Source organism: Coregonus lavaretus (assembly GCF_964263955.1).
Source record: "Coregonus lavaretus genome assembly, chromosome: 26".
Classification (NCBI taxonomy): domain Eukaryota; kingdom Metazoa; phylum Chordata; class Actinopteri; order Salmoniformes; family Salmonidae; genus Coregonus; species Coregonus lavaretus.
The window spans coordinates 44391573-44413969 of NC_140013.1; the positions used below are offsets into that span (position 1 = coordinate 44391573).

The 22397-nt window shown below is 46.4% G+C and overlaps 1 protein-coding gene across 1 annotated transcript in view; it reads right to left on the minus strand.

Moving 5' to 3' along the window:
* cntn5 (contactin 5) overlaps positions 1–22397 on the minus strand; it is a gene marked incomplete at both ends in the record, with an annotated part of 260961 nt that overhangs the window by 49692 nt on the left and 188872 nt on the right. Inside the window, 2 exons of the mRNA XM_084143274.1 lie at positions 1017–1166; positions 21598–21756. Coding sequence (XP_083999400.1) covers positions 1017–1166; positions 21598–21756 — 309 coding nt within the window. The remainder of the gene's footprint in view (positions 1–1016; positions 1167–21597; positions 21757–22397) is intronic.

Consider the following 22397-nt stretch of genomic DNA (forward strand, 5'->3'; position numbering starts at 1 on the left):
AGTTCCAAACTGCCTCTGGAAGCAACGTCAGCTCAACAACTGTTCGTCGGGAGCTTCATAAAATGGGTTTCCATGGCCAAGCAGCCGCAGACAAGCCTAAGATCACCATGCGCAATGCCAAGCGTCGGCTGGAGTGGTGTAAAGCTCTCCTCTATTGGACTCTGGAGGGATGAATCATGTTTCACCATCTGGCAGTCCGACGGACGAATCTGGGTTTGGCGGATGCCAGGAGAACGCTACCTAATACATAGCACCAACTGTAAAGTTTGTTGAAGGAGGAATAATGGTCTGGGCTGTTTTTCATGGTTCGGGCTAGGCCCCTTAGTTCCGGTGAAGGGGAATCTTAACGCTACAGCATACAATGACATTCTAGACGATTCTGTGCTTCCAACTTTGTGGCAACAGTTTGGGGAAGGTCCTTTCCTATTTCAGCATGACAATGCCCCCGTGCACAAAGCGAGGTCCATACACAAATGGTTTGTCGAGATCGGTGTGTAAGAACTTTACTGGCCTTCACAGAGCCCTGACCTCAACCCCATCGAACACCTTTGGGATGAATTGGAACGCCAACCACGAGCCAGGCCTAATCGCCCAACATCAGTGCCCGACCTCTTCTGGCTGACTGGACGCAAGTCCCAGCAGCAATGTTCCAACATCTAGTGGAAATCCTTCCCAGGAGAGTGGAGGCTGTTATAGCAGCAAAAGTGGGACCAACTCCATATTAATGCCCATGATTTTGGAATGAGATGTTGGACGAGCAGGTGTTCACATACTTTTGGTCATGTAGTGTATGTTCTACATTGTTGTCATTATGTCACCCTTTCACCTTTTTGGGGATCATAGTCATTAAGATACAGTTGAATGGATTACAACAACTGGAGGGGTGTCATACTCAACTATGAGGGACCCCAGAGTAAGAAGGTGGTTTTGGTGGGAGTTACCTTCTACTTTACAAAGTAGACACACACACACACACACACACACACACACACACACACACAAGAACGAGGAGTTACCTGCTTCTTTAGTGCGGACCCCCCTGGATGGGGCACTGGGGTCTCCTGTCCCGATAGCGTTACTGGCCACAACCCTGAACTCATAGTCCACCCAGGGGTTGAGCTCCACAGCCATGGCTGACTCCATGTCCCCTGTCACTGGGTCTGGGTCTGGAGAGGACAGAGGGAGGGAGAGATATAGATATACAGAATACATATAGAGATACATACCTAGATGGAAAGATGGAGAAATGGAGAGAGAGAGACAGAGAGACCGAGACAGAGAGATAGAGAGATAACAAGACAGTGAGATAGAGAGACAGAGATAGAGAGAGACAGAGAGAGAGAGAGAGAGAGAGAGAGACAGAGAGACAGAGAGACAGAGACAGAGAGAGAGAGAGACAGAGAGAGAGAGAGAGACAGAGAGAGAGAGAGAGAGAGAGAGAGAGAGAGAGAGAGAGAGAGAGAGAGAGAGACAGAGAGAGAGAGACAGAGATAGAGAGAGACAGAGAGAGAGAGAGAGAGAGAGAGAGAGACAGAGAGACAGAGAGAGAGAGAGATAGAGAGAGACAGAGAGATAGAGATAGAGAGACAGAGAGAGAGAGATGAACAGAACTGCATGAGCCAGAACAGTAGAAATACATCAGGCAAGAACAGAGATGTTGACTCAGAATTAAACAGAACACTGTCTACACCACAACACTACATTAGACAGAACACTGTCTACACCACAACACTACATTAGACAGAACACTGTCTACACCACAACACTACATTAGGCAGAACACTGTCTACACCACAACACTACATTAGGCAGAACACTGTCTACACCACAACACTACATTAGGCAGAACACTGTCTACACCACAACACTACATTAGGCAGAACACTGTCTACACCACAACACTACATTAGACAGAACACTGTCTACACCACAACACTACATTAGGCAGAACACTGTCTACACCACAACACTACATTAGGCAGAACACTGTCTACACCACAACACTACATTTGTCAGGGCCGTGTAGAAATGGTGTGGTGTGGAATCAAGTGCAGAAGCAGATAGATAGTCCAATAATCTTTACTGGAAAATGCGAGGCAATAATCCAAAAACCAGCCAGAGGCAAAACGCACACAAGCGTAAAATACAAGCGCGCATAAACAGGCGCGCAAAAACTCTTCTCAACCGAGAAGTAAACAATATAGTAGTGGCGTACCAAACACAGGTACGAAACGACACCTAACACGAAACAATTACACACAACACTACACTAACAACAAGGAAACTAAATAGGGTGCTTAATTAGACATAACACAAGACAGGTGTGGCTAACAGACAAAACTAATCAAACAGAAAACATAGAGCGGTGGCAGCTAGTACTCCGGAGACGACGACCGGCGAAACCTGCCCGAACAAGGAGGAGGAGCTGCCTCGGCCGAAACCGTGACAACATTAGGCAGAACACTCTCTACACCACAACACTACATTAAACCTAACACTGTCTACACCACAACACTACATTAGGCAGAACACTCTCTACACCACAACACTACATTAAACCTAACACTGTCTACACCACAACACTACATTAGGCAGAACACTGTCTACACCACAACACTACATTAGGCAGAACACTGTCTACACCACAACACTACATTAGGCAGAACACTGTCTACACCACAACACTACATTAGGCAGAACACTGTCTACACCACAACACTACATTAGGCAGAACACTGTCTACACCACAACACTACATTAGACAGAACACTGTCTACACCACAACACTACATTAGGCAGAACACTGTCTACACCACAACACTACATTAGGCAGAACACTGTCTACACCACAACACTACATTAGACAGAACACTGTCTACACCACAACACTACATTAGGCAGAACACTGTCTACACCACAACACTACATTAGGCAGAACACTGTCTACACCACAACACTACATTAGACAGAACACTGTGTACACCACAACACTACATTAGACAGAACACTGTCTACACCACAACACTACATTAGACAGAACACTGTCTACACCACAACACTACATTAGGCAGAACACTGGCTACACCACAACACTACATTAGGCAGAACACTGTCTACACCACAACACTACATTAGGCAGAACACTGTCTACACCACAACACTACATTAGACAGAACACTGTCTACACCACAACACTACATTAGGCAGAACACTGGCTACACCACAACACTACATTAGGCAGAACACTGTCTACACCACAACACTACATTAGGCAGAACACTGTCTACACCACAACACTACATTAGGCAGAACACTGTCTACACCACAACACTACATTAGGCAGAACACTGGCTACACCACAACACTACATTAGGCAGAACACTGTCTACACCACAACACTACATTAGACAGAACACTGTCTACACCACAACACTACATTAGACAGAACACTGTGTACACCACAACACTACATTAGACCTAACACTGTCTACACCACAACACTACATTAGACAGAACACTGTCTACACCACAACACTACATTAGACAGAACACTGTCTACACCACAACACTACATTAGACAGAACACTGTCTACACCACAACACTACATTAGGCAGAACATTGTCTACACCACAACACTACATTAGACAGAACACTGTCTACACCACAACACTACATTAGACAGAACACTGTCTACACCACAACACTACATTAGGCAGAACACTGGCTACACCACAACACTACATTAGGCAGAACACTGTCTACACCACAACACTACATTAGGCAGAACACTGTCTACACCACAACACTACATTAGACAGAACACTGTCTACACCACAACACTACATTAGACAGAACACTGTCTACACCACAACACTACATTAGACAGAACACTGTCTACACCACAACACTACATTAGGCAGAACACTGGCTACACCACAACACTACATTAGGCAGAACACTGTCTACACCACAACACTACATTAGGCAGAACACTGTCTACACCACAACACTACATTAGGCAGAACACTGTCTACACCACAACACTACATTAGGCAGAACACTGTCTACACCACAACACTACATTAGACAGAACACTGTCTACACCACAACACTACATTAGGCAGAACACTGTCTATCGGAATCATGATCCTTTCATGGACTTACATTCTGCAATCCTGCCACAATGGAGATACAACAGCGTTCACTTACTGAAGGCTACATGCTCTTAAAATACAGATACAGTTATAGTGTGTTTATTATGGCTGGCTTTCCAAAATATTAAAGATAACTATAGCATGCCTGGCTGGGTTAAATGGCATGCCTGGCTGGGTTAAATGGCATGCCTGGCTGGGTTAAATGGCATGCCTGGCTGGGTTAGCCAATGGCATGCCTGGCTGGGTTAGCCAATGCCAGCTAGCCACAAACCCTGTTTGTCAATATTAGACCAATTATCCATTGGGTAAGTCAACGAACAGTCGGATAAAAGAGTGTAACCAGTGTTAAATGGCTAGCTAGTGCGCGGTGTTCGCTAGTAGAGTTTCAATCGGTGACGTCACTTTCTCTGAGACCTTGAAGTAGTTGTTCCCCTGGCTCTGCAAGCGCCGCGGCTTTTGTGGATCGACGGGTAACGGTGCTTCGAGGGTGACTGTAGTCGATGTGTGCAGAGGGTCCCTGGTTCAAGCCCAGGTTGGGGCGAGGAGAGGGACGGAAGCAACACTGTTACAGGAGCATGTGGATTCATCGTAAATGGCACACTATCTCCTTTACAGTGCACTAATTTGACCAGGGCTCTGATCAAAAGTAGTGTACTATAATTGGAATAGGGTGCTATTTGGGACGCAACCTATGTAACCTGCAACAGTTAATGCACCACCAGTCTGTCTATGGCTACTACCCCTACCAGTCCCCATATGTTCACATCACTGGAGTGACACATATTCCAAATCCAATTAGGGGATAATTGGCTGGGTTGGCCCATTCTGAGTGGCCAGCCATGAATCCAGTTGGTCAATGTTGGACCAATTATCCATAACACAGTGAATGAACAGTTGGCTAAAAGAGTGTGTCGTCGCCGTCTGACGAAAATCACTTATCTCCATAACAGAAACTTTCCAGGAAATAGAAAACACTGCCATATTTTTTCCAATTGACGAACATACAATTAAATCTTGGTGCATTTAATGTAACCTCTAACATGAAATGCACCACCAACCTGTCCACTTCCTCCGATCCCCCATGTCTTCAGATCACTGTGTAGAGCTACTGCCTCTCTCCTCTTATCAAGCAGCTCCACATTAACACCAGGGAACTCTGTCAAGCTGACTGCTCTTCAAACACATGCTGATAACTCTGTTTGAAGGAAGGAGAACAGTGTGTCCCAAATTGCACCCTATCACCTATATAGTACACTGCTTTTAAGCAGAACCCTAAGGCAGGGGTCAAAAGGTGTGCAGTATATAGGGAATAAGGAGACGTGTAATGCTAAAAGCTAGCTAAAACCCTCTGTGCTAACCTTACCAACCTTACAGCTAGCTAAAACACTGTGTGCTAACCTTACACAACCTTACAACTAGCTAAAACCCTCTGTCTCTGTGTGCTAACCTTACCAACCCTACAGCTAGCTAAAACCCTCTGTGCTAACCTTACCAACCCTACAGCTAGCTAAAACCCTCTGTCCCTGTGTGCTAACCTTACCAACCCTACAGCTAGCTAAAACCCTCTGTCCCTGTGTGCTAACCTTACCAACCCTACAGCTAATTAAAACCCTCTGTCCCTGTGTGCTAACCTTACCAACCCTACAGCTAACTAAAAACCTATGTCCCTGTGTGCTAACCTTACCAGCCCTACAGCTAGCTAAAACCCTCTGTCCCTGTGTGCTAACCTTACCAACCCCAAAGCTAGCTAAAACCTTATGTCCCTGTGTGCTAACCTTACCAACCCTACAGCTAACTAAAACCCTCTGTCCCTGTGTGCTAACCTTACCAACCTTACAGCTAGCTAAAACCCTCTGTGCTAACTTTAACAACCCCCTACAGCTAGCTAAAACCCTCTGTCCATGTGTGCTAACTTTACCAACCCTACAGCTAGCTAAAACCCCCTGTCCCTGTGTGCTAACCTTACCAAACTTACAGCTAGCTAAAACCATCTGTCCCTATGTGCTAACTTTACCAACCCTACAGCTAGCTAAAACCCCCTGTCCCTGTGTGCTAACCTTAAAAAGTTCACCACTTCCATTAACAGATCAGCAGCAGCAGCAGATTACACCTACTGAGTCAGCAGTCATCCTCTGACATTAACAGATCAGCAGCAGCAGCAGATTACACCTACTGAGTCAGCAGTCATCCTCTGACATTAACAGAGCAGCAGCAGCAGCAGCAGATTACACCTACTGAGTCAGCAGTCATCCTCTGACATTAACAGATCAGCAGCAGCAGATTACACCTACTGAGTCAGCAGTCATCCTCTGACATTAACAGAGCAGCAGCAGCAGCAGATTACACCTACTGAGTCAGCAGTCATCCTCTGACATTAACAGATCAGCAGCAGCACCAGATTACACCTACTGAGTCAGCAGTCATCCTCTGACATTAACAGATGAGCAGTAGCAGCAGATTAAACCTACTGAGTCAGCAGTCATCCTCTGACATTAACAGATGAGCAGTAGCAGCAGATTAAACCTACTGAGTCAGCAGTCATCCTCTGACATTAACAGAGCAGCAGCAGCAGCAGCAGATTACACCTACTGAGTCAGCAGTCATCCTCTGACATTAACAGATCAGCAGCAGCAGATTACACCTACTGAGTCAGCAGTCATCCTCTGACATTAACAGAGCAGCAGCAGCAGCAGATTACACCTACTGAGTCAGCAGTCATCCTCTGACATTAACAGATCAGCAGCAGCACCAGATTACACCTACTGAGTCAGCAGTCATCCTCTGACATTAACAGATGAGCAGTAGCAGCAGATTAAACCTACTGAGTCAGCAGTCATCCTCTGACATTAACAGATGAGCAGTAGCAGCAGAATAAACCTACTGAGTCAGCAGTCATCCTCTGACATTAACAGAGTAGCAGCAGTACAGATTACACCTACTGAGTCAGCAGTCATCCTCTGACATTAACAGAGCAGCAGCAGCAGATTACACCTACTGAGTCAGCAGTCATCCTCTGACATTAACAGAGCAGCAGCAGCAGCAGATTACACCTACTGAGTCAGCAGTCATCCTCTGACATTAACAGAGCAGCAGCAGCAGCAGATTACACCTACTGATTTAGCAGTCATCCTCTGACATTAACAAAGCAGCAGCAGATTACACCTACTGAGTCAGCAGTCATCATCTGACATTAACAGAGCAGCAGCAGCAGCAGATTACACCTACTGAGTCAGCAGTCATCCTTTGACATTAACAAAGCAGCAGCAGCAGATTACACCTACTGAGTCAGCAGTCATCCTCTGACATTAACAGATCAGCAGCAGCAGATTACACCTACTGAGTCAGCAGTCATCCTCTGACATTAACAGATCAGCAGCAGCAGATTACACCTACTGAGTCAGCAGTCATCCTCTGACATTAACAGAGCAGCAGCAGCAGATTACACCTACTGAGTCAGCAGTCATCCTCTGACATTAACAGAGAAGCAGCAGCAGGTTACACCTACTGAATCAGCAGTCATCCTCTGACATTAACAGAGCAGCAGCAGATTACACCTACTGAGTCAGCAGTCATCCTCTGACATTAACAGAGCAGCAGCAGCAGATTACACCTACTGAGTCAGCAGTCATCCTCTGACATTAACAGAGAAGCAGCAGCAGGTTACACCTACTGAATCAGCAGTCATCCTCTGACATTAACAGAGCAGCAGCAGATTACACCTACTGAGTCAGCAGTCATCCTCTGACATTAACAGAGCAGCAGCAGCAGATTACACCTACTGAGTCAGCAGTCATCCTCTGACATTAACAGAGCAGAAGCAGCAGCAGATTACACCTACTGAGTCAGCAGTCATCCTCTGACATTAACAGAGCAGCAGCAGCAGATTACACCTACTGAGTCAGCAGTCATCCTCTGACATTAACAGAGCAGCAGCAGCAGATTACACCTACTGAGTCATCAGTCATCCTCCGACATTAACAGATCAGCAGCAGCAGATTACACTTACTGAGTCAGCAGTCATCCTCTGACATTAACAGAGCAGCAGATTACACCTACTAAGTCAGCAGTCATCCTCTAACATTTACAGAGCAGCAGCAGCAGATTACACCTACTGAGTCAGCAGTCATCCTCTGACATTAACAGATCAGCAGCAGCAGCAGATTACACCTACTGAATCAGCAGTCATCCTCTGACATTAACAGAGCAGCAGCAGATTACACCTACTGAGTCAGCAGTCATCCTCTGACATTAACAGATGAGCAGGAGCAGCAGATTACACCTACTGAGTCAGCAGTCATCCTTTGACATTAACAGATCAGCAGCAGCAGATTACACCTACTGAGTCAGCAGTCATCCTCTGACATTAACAGAGAAGCAGCAGCAGGTTACACCTACTGAATCAGCAGTCATCCTCTGACATTAACAGAGCAGCAGCAGATTACACCTACTGAGTCAGCAGTCATCCTCTGACATTAACAGATCAGCAGCAGCAGCAGATTACACCTAAAGAGTCAGCAGTCATCCTCTGACATTAACAGATCAGCAGCAGCAGATTACACCTACCGAGTCAGCAGTCATCCTCTGACATTAACAGATCAGCAGCAGCAGCAGATTACACCTAAAGAGTCAGCAGTCATCCTCTGACATTAACAGATCAGCAGCAGCAGATTACACCTAAAGAGTCAGCAGTCATCCTCTGACATTAACAGAGCAGCAGCAGCAGGATATTACACCTACTGAGTCAGCAGTCATCCTCTGACATTAACAGAGCAGCAGCAGCAGATTACACCTACTGAGTCAGCAGTCATCCTCTGACATTAACAGAGCAGCAGCAGCAGATTACACCTACTGAGTCATCAGTCATCCTCCGACATTAACAGATCATCAGCAGCAGATTACACTTACTGAGTCAGCAGTCATCCTCTGACATTAACAGAGCAGCAGATTACACCTACTAAGTCAGCAGTCATCCTCTAACATTTACAGAGCAGCAGCAGCAGATTACACCTACTGAGTCAGCAGTCATCCTCTGACATTAACAGATCAGCAGCAGCAGCAGATTACACCTACTGAGTCAGCAGTCATCCTCTGACATTAACAGAGAAGCAGCAGCAGGTTACACCTACTGAATCAGCAGTCATCCTCTGACATTAACAGAGCAGCAGCAGATTACACCTACTGAGTCAGCAGTCATCCTCTGACATTAACAGATGAGCAGGAGCAGCAGATTACACCTACTGAGTCAGCAGTCATCCTTTGACATTAACAGATCAGCAGCAGCAGATTACACCTACTGAGTCAGCAGTCATCCTCTGACATTAACAGAGAAGCAGCAGCAGGTTACACCTACTGAATCAGCAGTCATCCTCTGACATTAACAGAGCAGCAGCAGATTACACCTACTGAGTCAGCAGTCATCCTCTGACATTAACAGATCAGCAGCAGCAGCAGATTACACCTAAAGAGTCAGCAGTCATCCTCTGACATTAACAGATCAGCAGCAGCAGATTACACCTACCGAGTCAGCAGTCATCCTCTGACATTAACAGATCAGCAGCAGCAGCAGATTACACCTAAAGAGTCAGCAGTCATCCTCTGACATTAACAGATCAGCAGCAGCAGATTACACCTAAAGAGTCAGCAGTCATCCTCTGACATTAACAGAGCAGCAGCAGCAGGATATTACACCTACTGAGTCAGCAGTCATCCTCTGACATTAACAGAGCAGCAGCAGCAGCATATTACACTTACTGAGTCAACAGTCATCCTCTGACATTAACAGAGCAGCAGCAGCAGCATATTACACCTACTGAGTCAGCAGTCATCCTCTGACATTAACAGAGCAGCAGCAGCAGATTACACCTACTGAGTCAGCAGTCATCCTCAGACATTAATAGAGCAGCAGCAGCAGATTACACCTACTGAGTCAGCAGTCATCCTCTGACATTAATAGAGCAGCGGCAGCAGATTACACCTACTGAGTCAGCAGTCATCCTCTGACATTAACAGATCAGCAGCAGCAGATTACACCTACTGAGTCAGCGGTCATCCTCTGCCATTAACAGATCAGCAGCAGCAGCAGTACAGATTTCACCTACTGAGTCAGCAGTCATCATCTGACATTAACAGATCAGCAGCAGCAGATTACATCTACTGAGTCAGCAGTCATCCTCTGACATTAACAGATGAGCAGGAGCAGCAGATTACACCTACTGAGTCAGCTGTCATCCTCTGACATTAACAGATGAGCAGGAGCAGCAGATTACACCTACTGAGCCAGCAGTCATCCTCTGACATTAACAGATGAGCAGGAGCAGCAGATTACACTTACTGAGTCAGCAGTCATCCTCTGACATTAACAGATGAGCAGGAGCAGCAGATTACACCTACTGAGTCAGCAGTCATCCTCTGACATTAACAGATCAGCAGCAGCAGATTACACCTACTGAGCCAGCAGTCATCCTCTGACATTAACAGATGAGCAGGAGCAGCAGATTACACTTACTGAGTCAGCAGTCATCCTCTGACATTAACAGATCAGCAGCAGCAGATTACACCTACTGAGTCAGCAGTCATCCTCTGACATTAACAGATCAGCAGCAGCAGATTACACCTACTGAGTCAGCAGTCATCCTCTGACATTAACAGAGCAGCAGCAGCAGATTACACCTAAAGAGTCAGCAGTCATCCTCTGACATTAACAGAGCAGCAGCAGCAGATTACACCTACTGAGTCATCAGTCATCCTCCGACATTAACAGATCAGCAGCAGCAGATTACACTTACTGAGTCAGCAGTCATCCTCTGACATTAACAGAGCAGCAGATTACACCTACTAAGTCAGCAGTCATCCTCTAACATTTACAGAGCAGCAGCAGCAGATTACACCTACTGAGTCAGCAGTCATCCTCTGACATTAACAGATTACACCTACTGAGTCAGCAGTCATCCTCTGACATTAACAGATCAGCAGCAGATTACACCTACTGAGTCAACAGTCATCCTCTGACATTAACAGATCAGCAGCAGCAGCAGATTACACCTACTGAGTCAGCAGTCATCCTCTGACATTAACAGAGCAGCAGCAGCAGATTACACCTAATGAGTCAGCAGTCATCCTCTGACATTAACAGAGAAGCAGCAGCAGGTTACACCTACTGAATCAGCAGTCATCCTCTGACATTAACAGAGCAGCAGCAGATTACACCTACTGAGTCAGCAGTCATCCTCTGACATTAACAGAGCAGCAGCAGCAGATTACACCTACTGAGTCAGCAGTCATCCTCTGACATTAACAGAGCAGAAGCAGCAGCAGATTACACCTATTGAGTCAGCAGTCATCCTCTGACATTAACAGAGCAGCAGCAGCAGCAGATTACACCTACTGAGTCAGCAGTCATCCTTTGACATTAACAAAGCAGCAGCAGCAGATTACACCTACTGAGTCAGCAGTCATCCTCTGACATTAACAGAGCAGCAGCAGCAGCAGATTACACCTACTGAGTCAGCAGTCATCCTCTGACATTAACAGAGCAGCAGCAGCAGCAGATTACACCTACTGATTTAGCAGTCATCCTCTGACATTAACAAAGCAGCAGCAGATTACACCTATTGAGTCAGCAGTCATCCTCTGACATTAACAGAGCAGCAGCAGCAGCAGATTACACCTACTGAGTCAGCAGTCATCCTTTGACATTAACAAAGCAGCAGCAGCAGATTAAACCTACTGAGTCAGCAGTCATCCTCTGATATTAACAGATCAGCAGCAGCAGATTACACCTACTGAGTCAGCAGTCATCCTCTGACATTAACAGATCAGCAGCAGCAGATTACACCTACTGAGTCAGCAGTCATCCTCTGACATTAACAGAGCAGCAGCAGCAGATTACACCTAAAGAGTCAGCAGTCATCCTCTGACATTAACAGAGCAGCAGCAGCAGGATATTACACCTACTGAGTCAGCAGTCATCCTCTGACATTAACAGAGCAGCAGCAGCAGCATATTACACTTACTGAGTCAACAGTCATCCTCTGACATTAACAGAGCAGCAGCAGCAGCATATTACACCTACTGAGTCAGCAGTCATCCTCTGACATTAACAGAGCAGCAGCAGCAGATTACACCTACTGAGTCAGCAGTCATCCTCAGACATTAATAGAGCAGCAGCAGCAGATTACACCTACTGAGTCAGCAGTCATCCTCTGACATTAATAGAGCAGCGGCAGCAGATTACACCTACTGAGTCAGCAGTCATCCTCTGACATTAACAGATCAGCAGCAGCAGATTACACCTACTGAGTCAGCGGTCATCCTCTGCCATTAACAGATCAGCAGCAGCAGCAGTACAGATTTCACCTACTGAGTCAGCAGTCATCATCTGACATTAACAGATCAGCAGCAGCAGATTACATCTACTGAGTCAGCAGTCATCCTCTGACATTAACAGATGAGCAGGAGCAGCAGATTACACCTACTGAGTCAGCAGTCATCCTCTGACATTAACAGATGAGCAGGAGCAGCAGATTACACCTACTGAGCCAGCAGTCATCCTCTGACATTAACAGATGAGCAGGAGCAGCAGATTACACTTACTGAGTCAGCAGTCATCCTCTGACATTAACAGATGAGCAGGAGCAGCAGATTACACCTACTGAGTCAGCAGTCATCCTCTGACATTAACAGATCAGCAGCAGCAGATTACACCTACTGAGCCAGCAGTCATCCTCTGACATTAACAGATGAGCAGGAGCAGCAGATTATACTTACTGAGTCAGCAGTCATCCTCTGACATTAACAGATCAGCAGCAGCAGATTACACCTACTGAGTCAGCAGTCATCCTCTGACATTAACAGATCAGCAGCAGCAGATTACACCTACTGAGTCAGCAGTCATCCTCTGACATTAACAGAGCAGCAGTAGCAGATTACACCTACTGAGTCAGCAGTCATCCTCTGACATTAACAGAGCAGCAGCAGCAGATTACACCTACTGAGTCATCAGTCATCCTCCGACATTAACAGATCAGCAGCAGCAGATTACACTTACTGAGTCAGCAGTCATCCTCTGACATTAACAGAGCAGCAGATTACACCTACTAAGTCAGCAGTCATCCTCTAACATTTACAGAGCAGCAGCAGCAGATTACACCTACTGAGTCAGCAGTCATCCTCTGACATTAACAGATTACACCTACTGAGTCAGCAGTCATCCTCTGACATTAACAGATCAGCAGCAGATTACACCTACTGAGTCAACAGTCATCCTCTGACATTAACAGATCAGCAGCAGCAGCAGATTACACCTACTGAGTCAGCAGTCATCCTCTGACATTAACAGAGCAGCAGCAGCAGATTACACCTAATGAGTCAGCAGTCATCCTCTGACATTAACAGAGAAGCAGCAGCAGGTTACACCTACTGAATCAGCAGTCATCCTCTGACATTAACAGAGCAGCAGCAGATTACACCTACTGAGTCAGCAGTCATCCTCTGACATTAACAGAGCAGCAGCAGCAGATTACACCTACTGAGTCAGCAGTCATCCTCTGACATTAACAGAGCAGCAGCAGCAGATTACACCTACTGAGTCAGCAGTCATCCTCTGACATTAACAGAGCAGAAGCAGCAGCAGATTACACCTACTGAGTCAGCAGTCATCATCTGACATTAACAGATCAGCAGCAGCACCAGATTATACCTACTGAGTCAGCAGTCATCCTCTGACATTAACAGAGCAGCAGCAGCAGATTACACCTACTGAGTCAGCAGTCATCCTCTGAATTTAACAGATCAGCAGCAGCAGATTACACCTACTGAGTCAGCAGTCATCCTCTGACAATAACAGAGCAACAGCAGCAGATTACACCTACTGAGTCAGCAGTCATCCACTGACATTAACAGAGCAGCAGCAGCAGCATATTACACATACTGAGTCAGCAGTCATCCTCTGACATTAACAGAGCAGCAGCAGCAGATTACACCTAAAGAGTCAGCAGTCATCCTCTGACATTAACAGAGCAGCAGCAGCAGCATATTACACTTACTGAGTCAACAGTCATCCTCTGACATTAACAGAGCAGCAGCAGTACAGATTTCACCTACTGAGTCAGCAGTCATCCTCAGACATTAATAGAGCAGCAGCAGCAGATTACACCTACTGAGTCAGCAGTCATCCTCTGACATTAATAGAGCATCAGCAGCAGATTACACCTACTGAGTCAGCGGTCATCCTCTGACATTAATAGAGCAGCAGCAGCAGATTACACCTACTGAGTCAGCGGTCATCCTCTGACATTAATAGAGCAGCAGCAGCAGATTACACCTACTGAGTCAGCGGTCATTCTCTGCCATTAACAGAGAAGCAGCAGCAGATTACACCTACTGAATCAGCAGTCATCCTCTGACATTAACAGAGCAGCAGCAGCAGCATATTACACTTACTGAGTCAACAGTCATCCTCTGACATTAACAGAGCAGCAGCAGCAGCATATTACACCTACTGAGTCAGCAGTCATCCTCTGACATTAACAGAGCAGCAGCAGCAGATTACACCTACTGAGTCAGCAGTCATCCTCAGACATTAATAGAGCAGCAGCAGCAGATTACACCTACTGAGTCAGCAGTCATCCTCTGACATTAATAGAGCAGCGGCAGCAGATTACACCTACTGAGTCAGCAGTCATCCTCTGACATTAACAGATCAGCAGCAGCAGATTACACCTACTGAGTCAGCGGTCATCCTCTGCCATTAACAGATCAGCAGCAGCAGCAGTACAGATTTCACCTACTGAGTCAGCAGTCATCATCTGACATTAACAGATCAGCAGCAGCAGATTACATCTACTGAGTCAGCAGTCATCCTCTGACATTAACAGATGAGCAGGAGCAGCAGATTACACCTACTGAGTCAGCAGTCATCCTCTGACATTAACAGATGAGCAGGAGCAGCAGATTACACCTACTGAGCCAGCAGTCATCCTCTGACATTAACAGATGAGCAGGAGCAGCAGATTACACTTACTGAGTCAGCAGTCATCCTCTGACATTAACAGATGAGCAGGAGCAGCAGATTACACCTACTGAGTCAGCAGTCATCCTCTGACATTAACAGATCAGCAGCAGCAGATTACACCTACTGAGCCAGCAGTCATCCTCTGACATCAACAGATGAGCAGGAGCAGCAGATTACACTTACTGAGTCAGCAGTCATCCTCTGACATTAACAGATCAGCAGCAGCAGATTACACCTACTGAGTCAGCAGTCATCCTCTGACATTAACAGATCAGCAGCAGCAGATTACACCTACTGAGTCAGCAGTCATCCTCTGACATTAACAGAGCAGCAGCAGCAGATTACACCTACTGAGTCAGCAGTCATCCTCTGACATTAACAGAGCAGCAGCAGCAGATTACACCTACTGAGTCATCAGTCATCCTCCGACATTAACAGATCAGCAGCAGCAGATTACACTTACTGAGTCAGCAGTCATCCTCTGACATTAACAGAGCAGCAGATTACACCTACTAAGTCAGCAGTCATCCTCTAACATTTACAGAGCAGCAGCAGCAGATTACACCTACTGAGTCAGCAGTCATCCTCTGACATTAACAGATTACACCTACTGAGTCAGCAGTCATCCTCTGACATTAACAGATCAGCAGCAGATTACACCTACTGAGTCAGCAGTCATCCTCTGACATTAACAGATCAGCAGCAGCAGCAGATTACACCTACTGAGTCAGCAGTCATCCTCTGACATTAACAGAGCAGCAGCAGCAGATTACACCTAATGAGTCAGCAGTCATCCTCTGACATTAACAGAGAAGCAGCAGCAGGTTACACCTACTGAATCAGCAGTCATCCTCTGACATTAACAGAGCAGCAGCAGATTACACCTACTGAGTCAGCAGTCATCCTCTGACATTAACAGAGCAGCAGCAGCAGATTACACCTACTGAGTCAGCAGTCATCCTCTGACATTAACAGAGCAGCAGCAGCAGATTACACCTACTGAGTCAGCAGTCATCCTCTGACATTAACAGAGCAGAAGCAGCAGCAGATTACACCTACTGAGTCAGCAGTCATCCTCTGACATTAACAGATCAGCAGCAGCACCAGATTATACCTACTGAGTCAGCAGTCATCCTCTGACATTAACAGAGCAGCAGCAGCAGATTACACCTACTGAGTCAGCAGTCATCCTCTGAATTTAACAGATCAGCAGCAGCAGATTACACCTACTGAGTCAGCAGTCATCCTCTGACAATAACAGAGCAACAGCAGCAGATTACACCTACTGAGTCAGCAGTCATCCACTGACATTAACAGAGCAGCAGCAGCAGCATATTACACATACTGAGTCAGCAGTCATCCTCTGACATTAACAGAGCAGCAGCAGCAGATTACACCTAAAGAGTCAGCAGTCATCCTCTGACATTAACAGAGCAGCAGCAGCAGCATATTACACTTACTGAGTCAACAGTCATCCTCTGACATTAACAGAGCAGCAGCAGTACAGATTTCACCTACTGAGTCAGCAGTCATCCTCAGACATTAATAGAGCAGCAGCAGCAGATTACACCTACTGAGTCAGCAGTCATCCTCTGACATTAATAGAGCATCAGCAGCAGATTACACCTACTGAGTCAGCGGTCATCCTCTGACATTAATAGAGCAGCAGCAGCAGATTACACCTACTGAGTCAGCGGTCATTCTCTGCCATTAACAGAGAAGCAGCAGCAGGTTACACCTACTGAATCAGCAGTCATCCTCTGACATTAACAGAGCAGCAGCAGATTACACCTACTGAGTCAGCAGTCATCCTCTGACATTAATAGAGCAGCAGCAGCAGATTACACCTACTGAGTCAGCAGTCATCCTCTGACATTAACAGAGCAGAAATAGCAGCAGATTACACCTACTGAGTCAGCAGTCATCCTCTGACATTAACAGATCAGCAGCAGCACCAGATTACACCTACTGAGTCAGCAGTCATCCTCTGACATTAACAGAGCAGCAGCAGCAGATTACACCTACTGAGTCAGCAGTCATCCTCTGACATTAACAGATCAGCAGCAGCAGATTACACCTACTGAGTCAGCAGTCATCCTCTGACATTAACAGAGCAGCAGCAGCAGATTACACCTACTGAGTCAGCAGTCATCCTCTGACATTAACAGAGCAGAAGCAGCAGCAGATTACACCTACTGAGACAGCAGTCATCCTCTGACATTAATAGAGCAGCAGCAGCAGATTACACCTACTGAGTCTGCGGTCATCCTTATCCATTAACAGATCAGCAGCAGTACAGATTTCACCTACTGAGTCAGCAGTCATCATCTGACATTAACAGATCAGCAGCAGCAGATTACACCTACTGAGTCAGCAGTCATCCTCTGACATTAACAGATGAGCAGGAGCAGCAGATTACACCTACTGAGTCAGCAGTCATCCTCTGACATTAACAGATGAGCAGGAGCAGCAGATTACACCTACTGAGCCAGCAGTCATCCTCTGACATTAACAGATGAGCAGGAGCAGCAGATTACACTTACTGAGTCAGCAGTCATCCTCTGACATTAACAGATGAGCAGGAGCAGCAGATTACAACTACTGAGTCAGCAGTCATCCTCTGACATTAACAGATGAGCAGGAGCAGCAGATTACACCTACTGAGTCAGCAGTCATCCTCTGACATTAACAGATGAGCAGGAGCAGCAGATTACACCTACTGAGTCAGCAGTCATCCTCTGACATTAACAGATCAGCAGCAGCAGCAGTACAGATTTCACATACTGAGTCAGCAGTCATCCTCTGACATTAACAGAGAAGCAGCAGCAGATTACACCTACTGAGTCAGCAGTCATCCTCTGACATTAACAGATGAGCAGGAGCAGCAGATTACACCTACTGAGTCAGCAGTCATCCTTTGACATTAACAGATCAGCAGCAGCAGATTACACCTACTGAGTCAGCAGTCATCCTCTGACATTAACAGAGAAGCAGCAGCAGGTTACACCTACTGAATCAGCAGTCATCCTCTGACATTAACAGAGCAGCAGCAGATTACACCTACTGAGTCAGCAGTCATCCTCTGACATTAACAGATCAGCAGCAGCAGCAGATTACACCTAAAGAGTCAGCAGTCATCCTCTGACATTAACAGATCAGCAGCAGCAGATTACACCTACCGAGTCAGCAGTCATCCTCTGACATTAACAGATCAGCAGCAGCAGCAGATTACACCTAAAGAGTCAGCAGTCATCCTCTGACATTAACAGATCTTCAGCAGCAGATTACACCTAAAGAGTCAGCAGTCATCCTCTGACATTAACAGAGCAGCAGCAGCAGCATATTACACCTACTGAGTCAGCAGTCATCCTCTGACATTAACAGAGCAGCAGCAGCAGCATATTACACTTACTGAGTCAACAGTCATCCTCTGACATTAACAGAGCAGCAGCAGCAGCATATTACACCTACTGGGTCAGCAGTCATCCTCTGACATTAACAGAGCAGCAGCAGCAGATTACACCTACTGAGTCAGCAGTCATCCTCAGACATTAATAGAGCAGCAGCAGCAGATTACACCTACTGAGTCAGCAGTCATCCTCTGACATTAATAGAGCAGCGGCAGCAGATTATACCTACTGAGTCAGCAGTCATCCTCTGACATTAACAGATCAGCAGCAGCAGATTACACCTACTGAGTCAGCGGTCATCCTCTGCCATTAACAGATCAGCAGCAGCAGCAGTACAGATTTCACCTACTGAGTCAGCAGTCATCATCTGACATTAACAGATCAGCAGCAGCAGATTACATCTACTGAGTCAGCAGTCATCCTCTGACATTAACAGATGAGCAGGAGCAGCAGATTACACATACTGAGTCAGCAGTCATCCTCTGACATTAACAGAGCAGCAGCAGCAGATTACACCTACTGAGTCAGCAGTCATCCTCTGACATTAACAGATGAGCAGGAGCAGCAGATTACACCTACTGAGTCAGCAGTCATCCTCTGACATTAACAGATGAGCAGGAGCAGCAGATTACACCTACTGAGTCAGCAGTCATCCTCTGACATTAACAGATGAGCAGGAGCAGCAGATTACACCTACTGAGTCAGCAGTCATCCTCTGACATTAACAGATCAGCAGCAGCAGCAGATTACACCTAAAGAGTCAGCAGTCATCCTCTGACATTAACAGATCAGCAGCAGCAGATTACACCTAAAGAGTCAGCAGTCATCCTCTGACATTAACAGAGCAGCAGCAGCAGCATATTACACCTACTGAGTCAGCAGTCATTCTCTGACATTAACAGAGCAGCAGCAGCAGCATATTACACTTACTGAGTCAACAGTCATCCTCTGACATTAACAGAGCAGCAGCAGCAGCATATTACACCTACTGAGTCAGCAGTCATCCTCTGACATTAACAGAGCAGCAGCAGCAGATTACACCTACTGAGTCAGCAGTCATCCTCAGACATTAATAGAGCAGCAGCAGCAGATTACACCTACTGAGTCAGCAGTCATCCTCTGACATTAATAGAGCAGCGGCAGCAGATTACACCTACTGAGTCAGCAGTCATCCTCTGACATTAACAGATCAGCAGCAGCAGATTACACCTACTGAGTCAGCAGTCATCCTCTGACATTAACAGATGAGCAGGAGCAGCAGATTACACCTACTGAGCCAGCAGTCATCCTCTGACATTAACAGATGAGCAGGAGCAGCAGATTACACTTACTGAGTCAGCAGTCATCCTCTGACATTAACAGATGAGCAGGAGCAGCAGATTACACATACTGAGTCAGCAGTCATCCTCTGACATTAACAGAGCAGCAGCAGCAGATTACACCTACTGAGTCAGCAGTCATCCTCTGACATTAACAGATGAGCAGGAGCAGCAGATTACACCTACTGAGTCAGCAGTCATCCTCTGACATTAACAGATGAGCAGGAGCAGCAGATTACACCTACTGAGTCAGCAGTCATCCTCTGACATTAACAGATCAGCAGCAGCAGCAGTACAGATTTCACCTACTGAGTCAGCAGTCATCCTCTGACATTAACAGATCAGGAGCAGCAGATTACACCTACTGAGTCAGCAGTCATCCTCTGACATTAACAGATCAGCAGCAGCAGATTACACCTACTGAGTCAGCAGTCATCCTCTGACATTAACAGATCAGCAGCAGCAGATTACACCTACTGAGTCAGCAGTCATCCTCTGACATTAACAGATGAGCAGGAGCAGCAGATTACACCTACTGAGTCAGCAGTCATCCTCTGACATTAACAGATGAGCAGGAGCAGCAGATTACACATACTGAGTCAGCAGTCATCCTCTGACATTAACAGATGAGCAGGAGCAGCAGATTACACATACTGAGTCAGCAGTCATCCTCTGACATTAACAGATGAGCAGGAGCAGCAGATTACACCTACTGAGTCAGCAGTCATCCTCTGACATTAACAGATGAGCAGGAGCAGCATATTACACCTACTGAGTCAGCAGTCATCCTCTGACATTAACAGATGAGCAGGAGCAGCAGATTACACCTACTGAGTCAGCAGTCATCCTCTGACATTAACAGATGAGCAGGAGCAGCAGATTACACCTACTGAGTCAGCAGTCATCCTCTGACATTAACAGATGAGCAGCAGCAGCAGATTACACCTACTGAGTCAGCAGTCATCCTCTGACATTAACAGATCATTATAGATGTGTATTACTGTCAAGCTACGGGAAAATAAAGCCATTTAAATGGTAACAGCTCAGTAAAAATCCTGTGCTAGTCGTTTATCACTGCCACCTCAGCTTTGACCTTTCTTAACAGATACAGGTACATTTTCTGGTAACCTTTGACATAATTCTGAGTATAATTTTAACCACTGACATTTCATTTTGAGCGGAACGTTTTATTAAGTTCTGTTGAACAACAGCCAAGTTTTGAACAGAAAATAACATTTAGAATGAATACACTAAGTTCAACTTTATTGAAGGACGAGAGGTGTCGAGTAAGCTCTTTGTCGTCCATCGTCGGGTTGGAACAAAAGCCTGCACATCCAGCAGTTAGTCTCCAGTCAGGGTGGAACAAAAGCCTGCACATCCAGAAGTTACTCTCCAGTCAGGGTGGAACAAAAGCCTGCACATCAAGCAGTTAGTCTCCAGTCAGGGTGGAACAAAAGTCTGCACATCCAGCAGTTAGTCTCCATTCAGGGTGGGGTGGAACAAAATCCTGCACATCCAGCAGTTAGCCTTCAGTCAGGGCCACCCTGAATCTAGAGGTAGTCTTACCTTCCATATTGGTTTCCTCAAGGCAATACATCCTCTATACAACTTAACATCTCTGGCCTCCATATTGGTTTCCTCAAGGCAATTCATCCTCTATACAACTTAACATCTCTGGCCTAAAACAAACAGGACAACATACCTGTCCTGAGGGTCTGCCAGCCCAGGGAGAAGGGGCTCCGGGCCTGAAGGTTGTAGCTGCTGATGGGACTGTGGTTGTCCACCCCTCCACTCCACGACAGGGTGGCTGTAGTGTCTGTGATCTCCTCTACTATCACCACACCAGGGGGTCCTGGAGGGCCTAGAGGGATCAGAGAGACAGAGACAGAGACAGAGACAGAGACAGAGAGAGAGAGAGAGAGAGACAGAGACAGAGACAGAGACAGAGACAGAGACAGAGACAGAGACAGAGACAGAGACAGAGACAGAGAGAGAGACAGAGACAGAGACAGAGACAGAGACAGAGACAGAGACAGAGACAGAGACAGAGACAGAGAGAGAGAGAGAGAGAGAGAGAGAGAGAGAGAGAGAGAGAGAGAGAGAGAGAGAGAGACAGAGAGAGAGAGAGAGAGAGAGAGAGAGAGAGAGAGACAGGACAGAGACAGAGACAGAGACAGAGACAGAGACAGAGACAGAGACAGAGACAGAGACAGAGAGACAGAGACAGAGGACAGAGACAGAGACAGAGACAGAGACAGAGACAGAGACAGAGACGAGAGACGAGAGAGAGAGAGAGAGAGAGAGAGAGAGAGAGAGATGAGAGAGAGCAGAGGAGAGAGAGAGAGAGAGAGAGAGAGAGAGAGAGAGAGAGAGAGAGACAGAGACAGAGACAGAGACAGAGACAGAGACAGAGACAGAGACAGAGACAGAGAGAGAGACAGAGACAGAGACAGAGACAGAGAGAGAGAGAGAGAGAGAGAGAGAGAGAGACAGAGAGAGAGA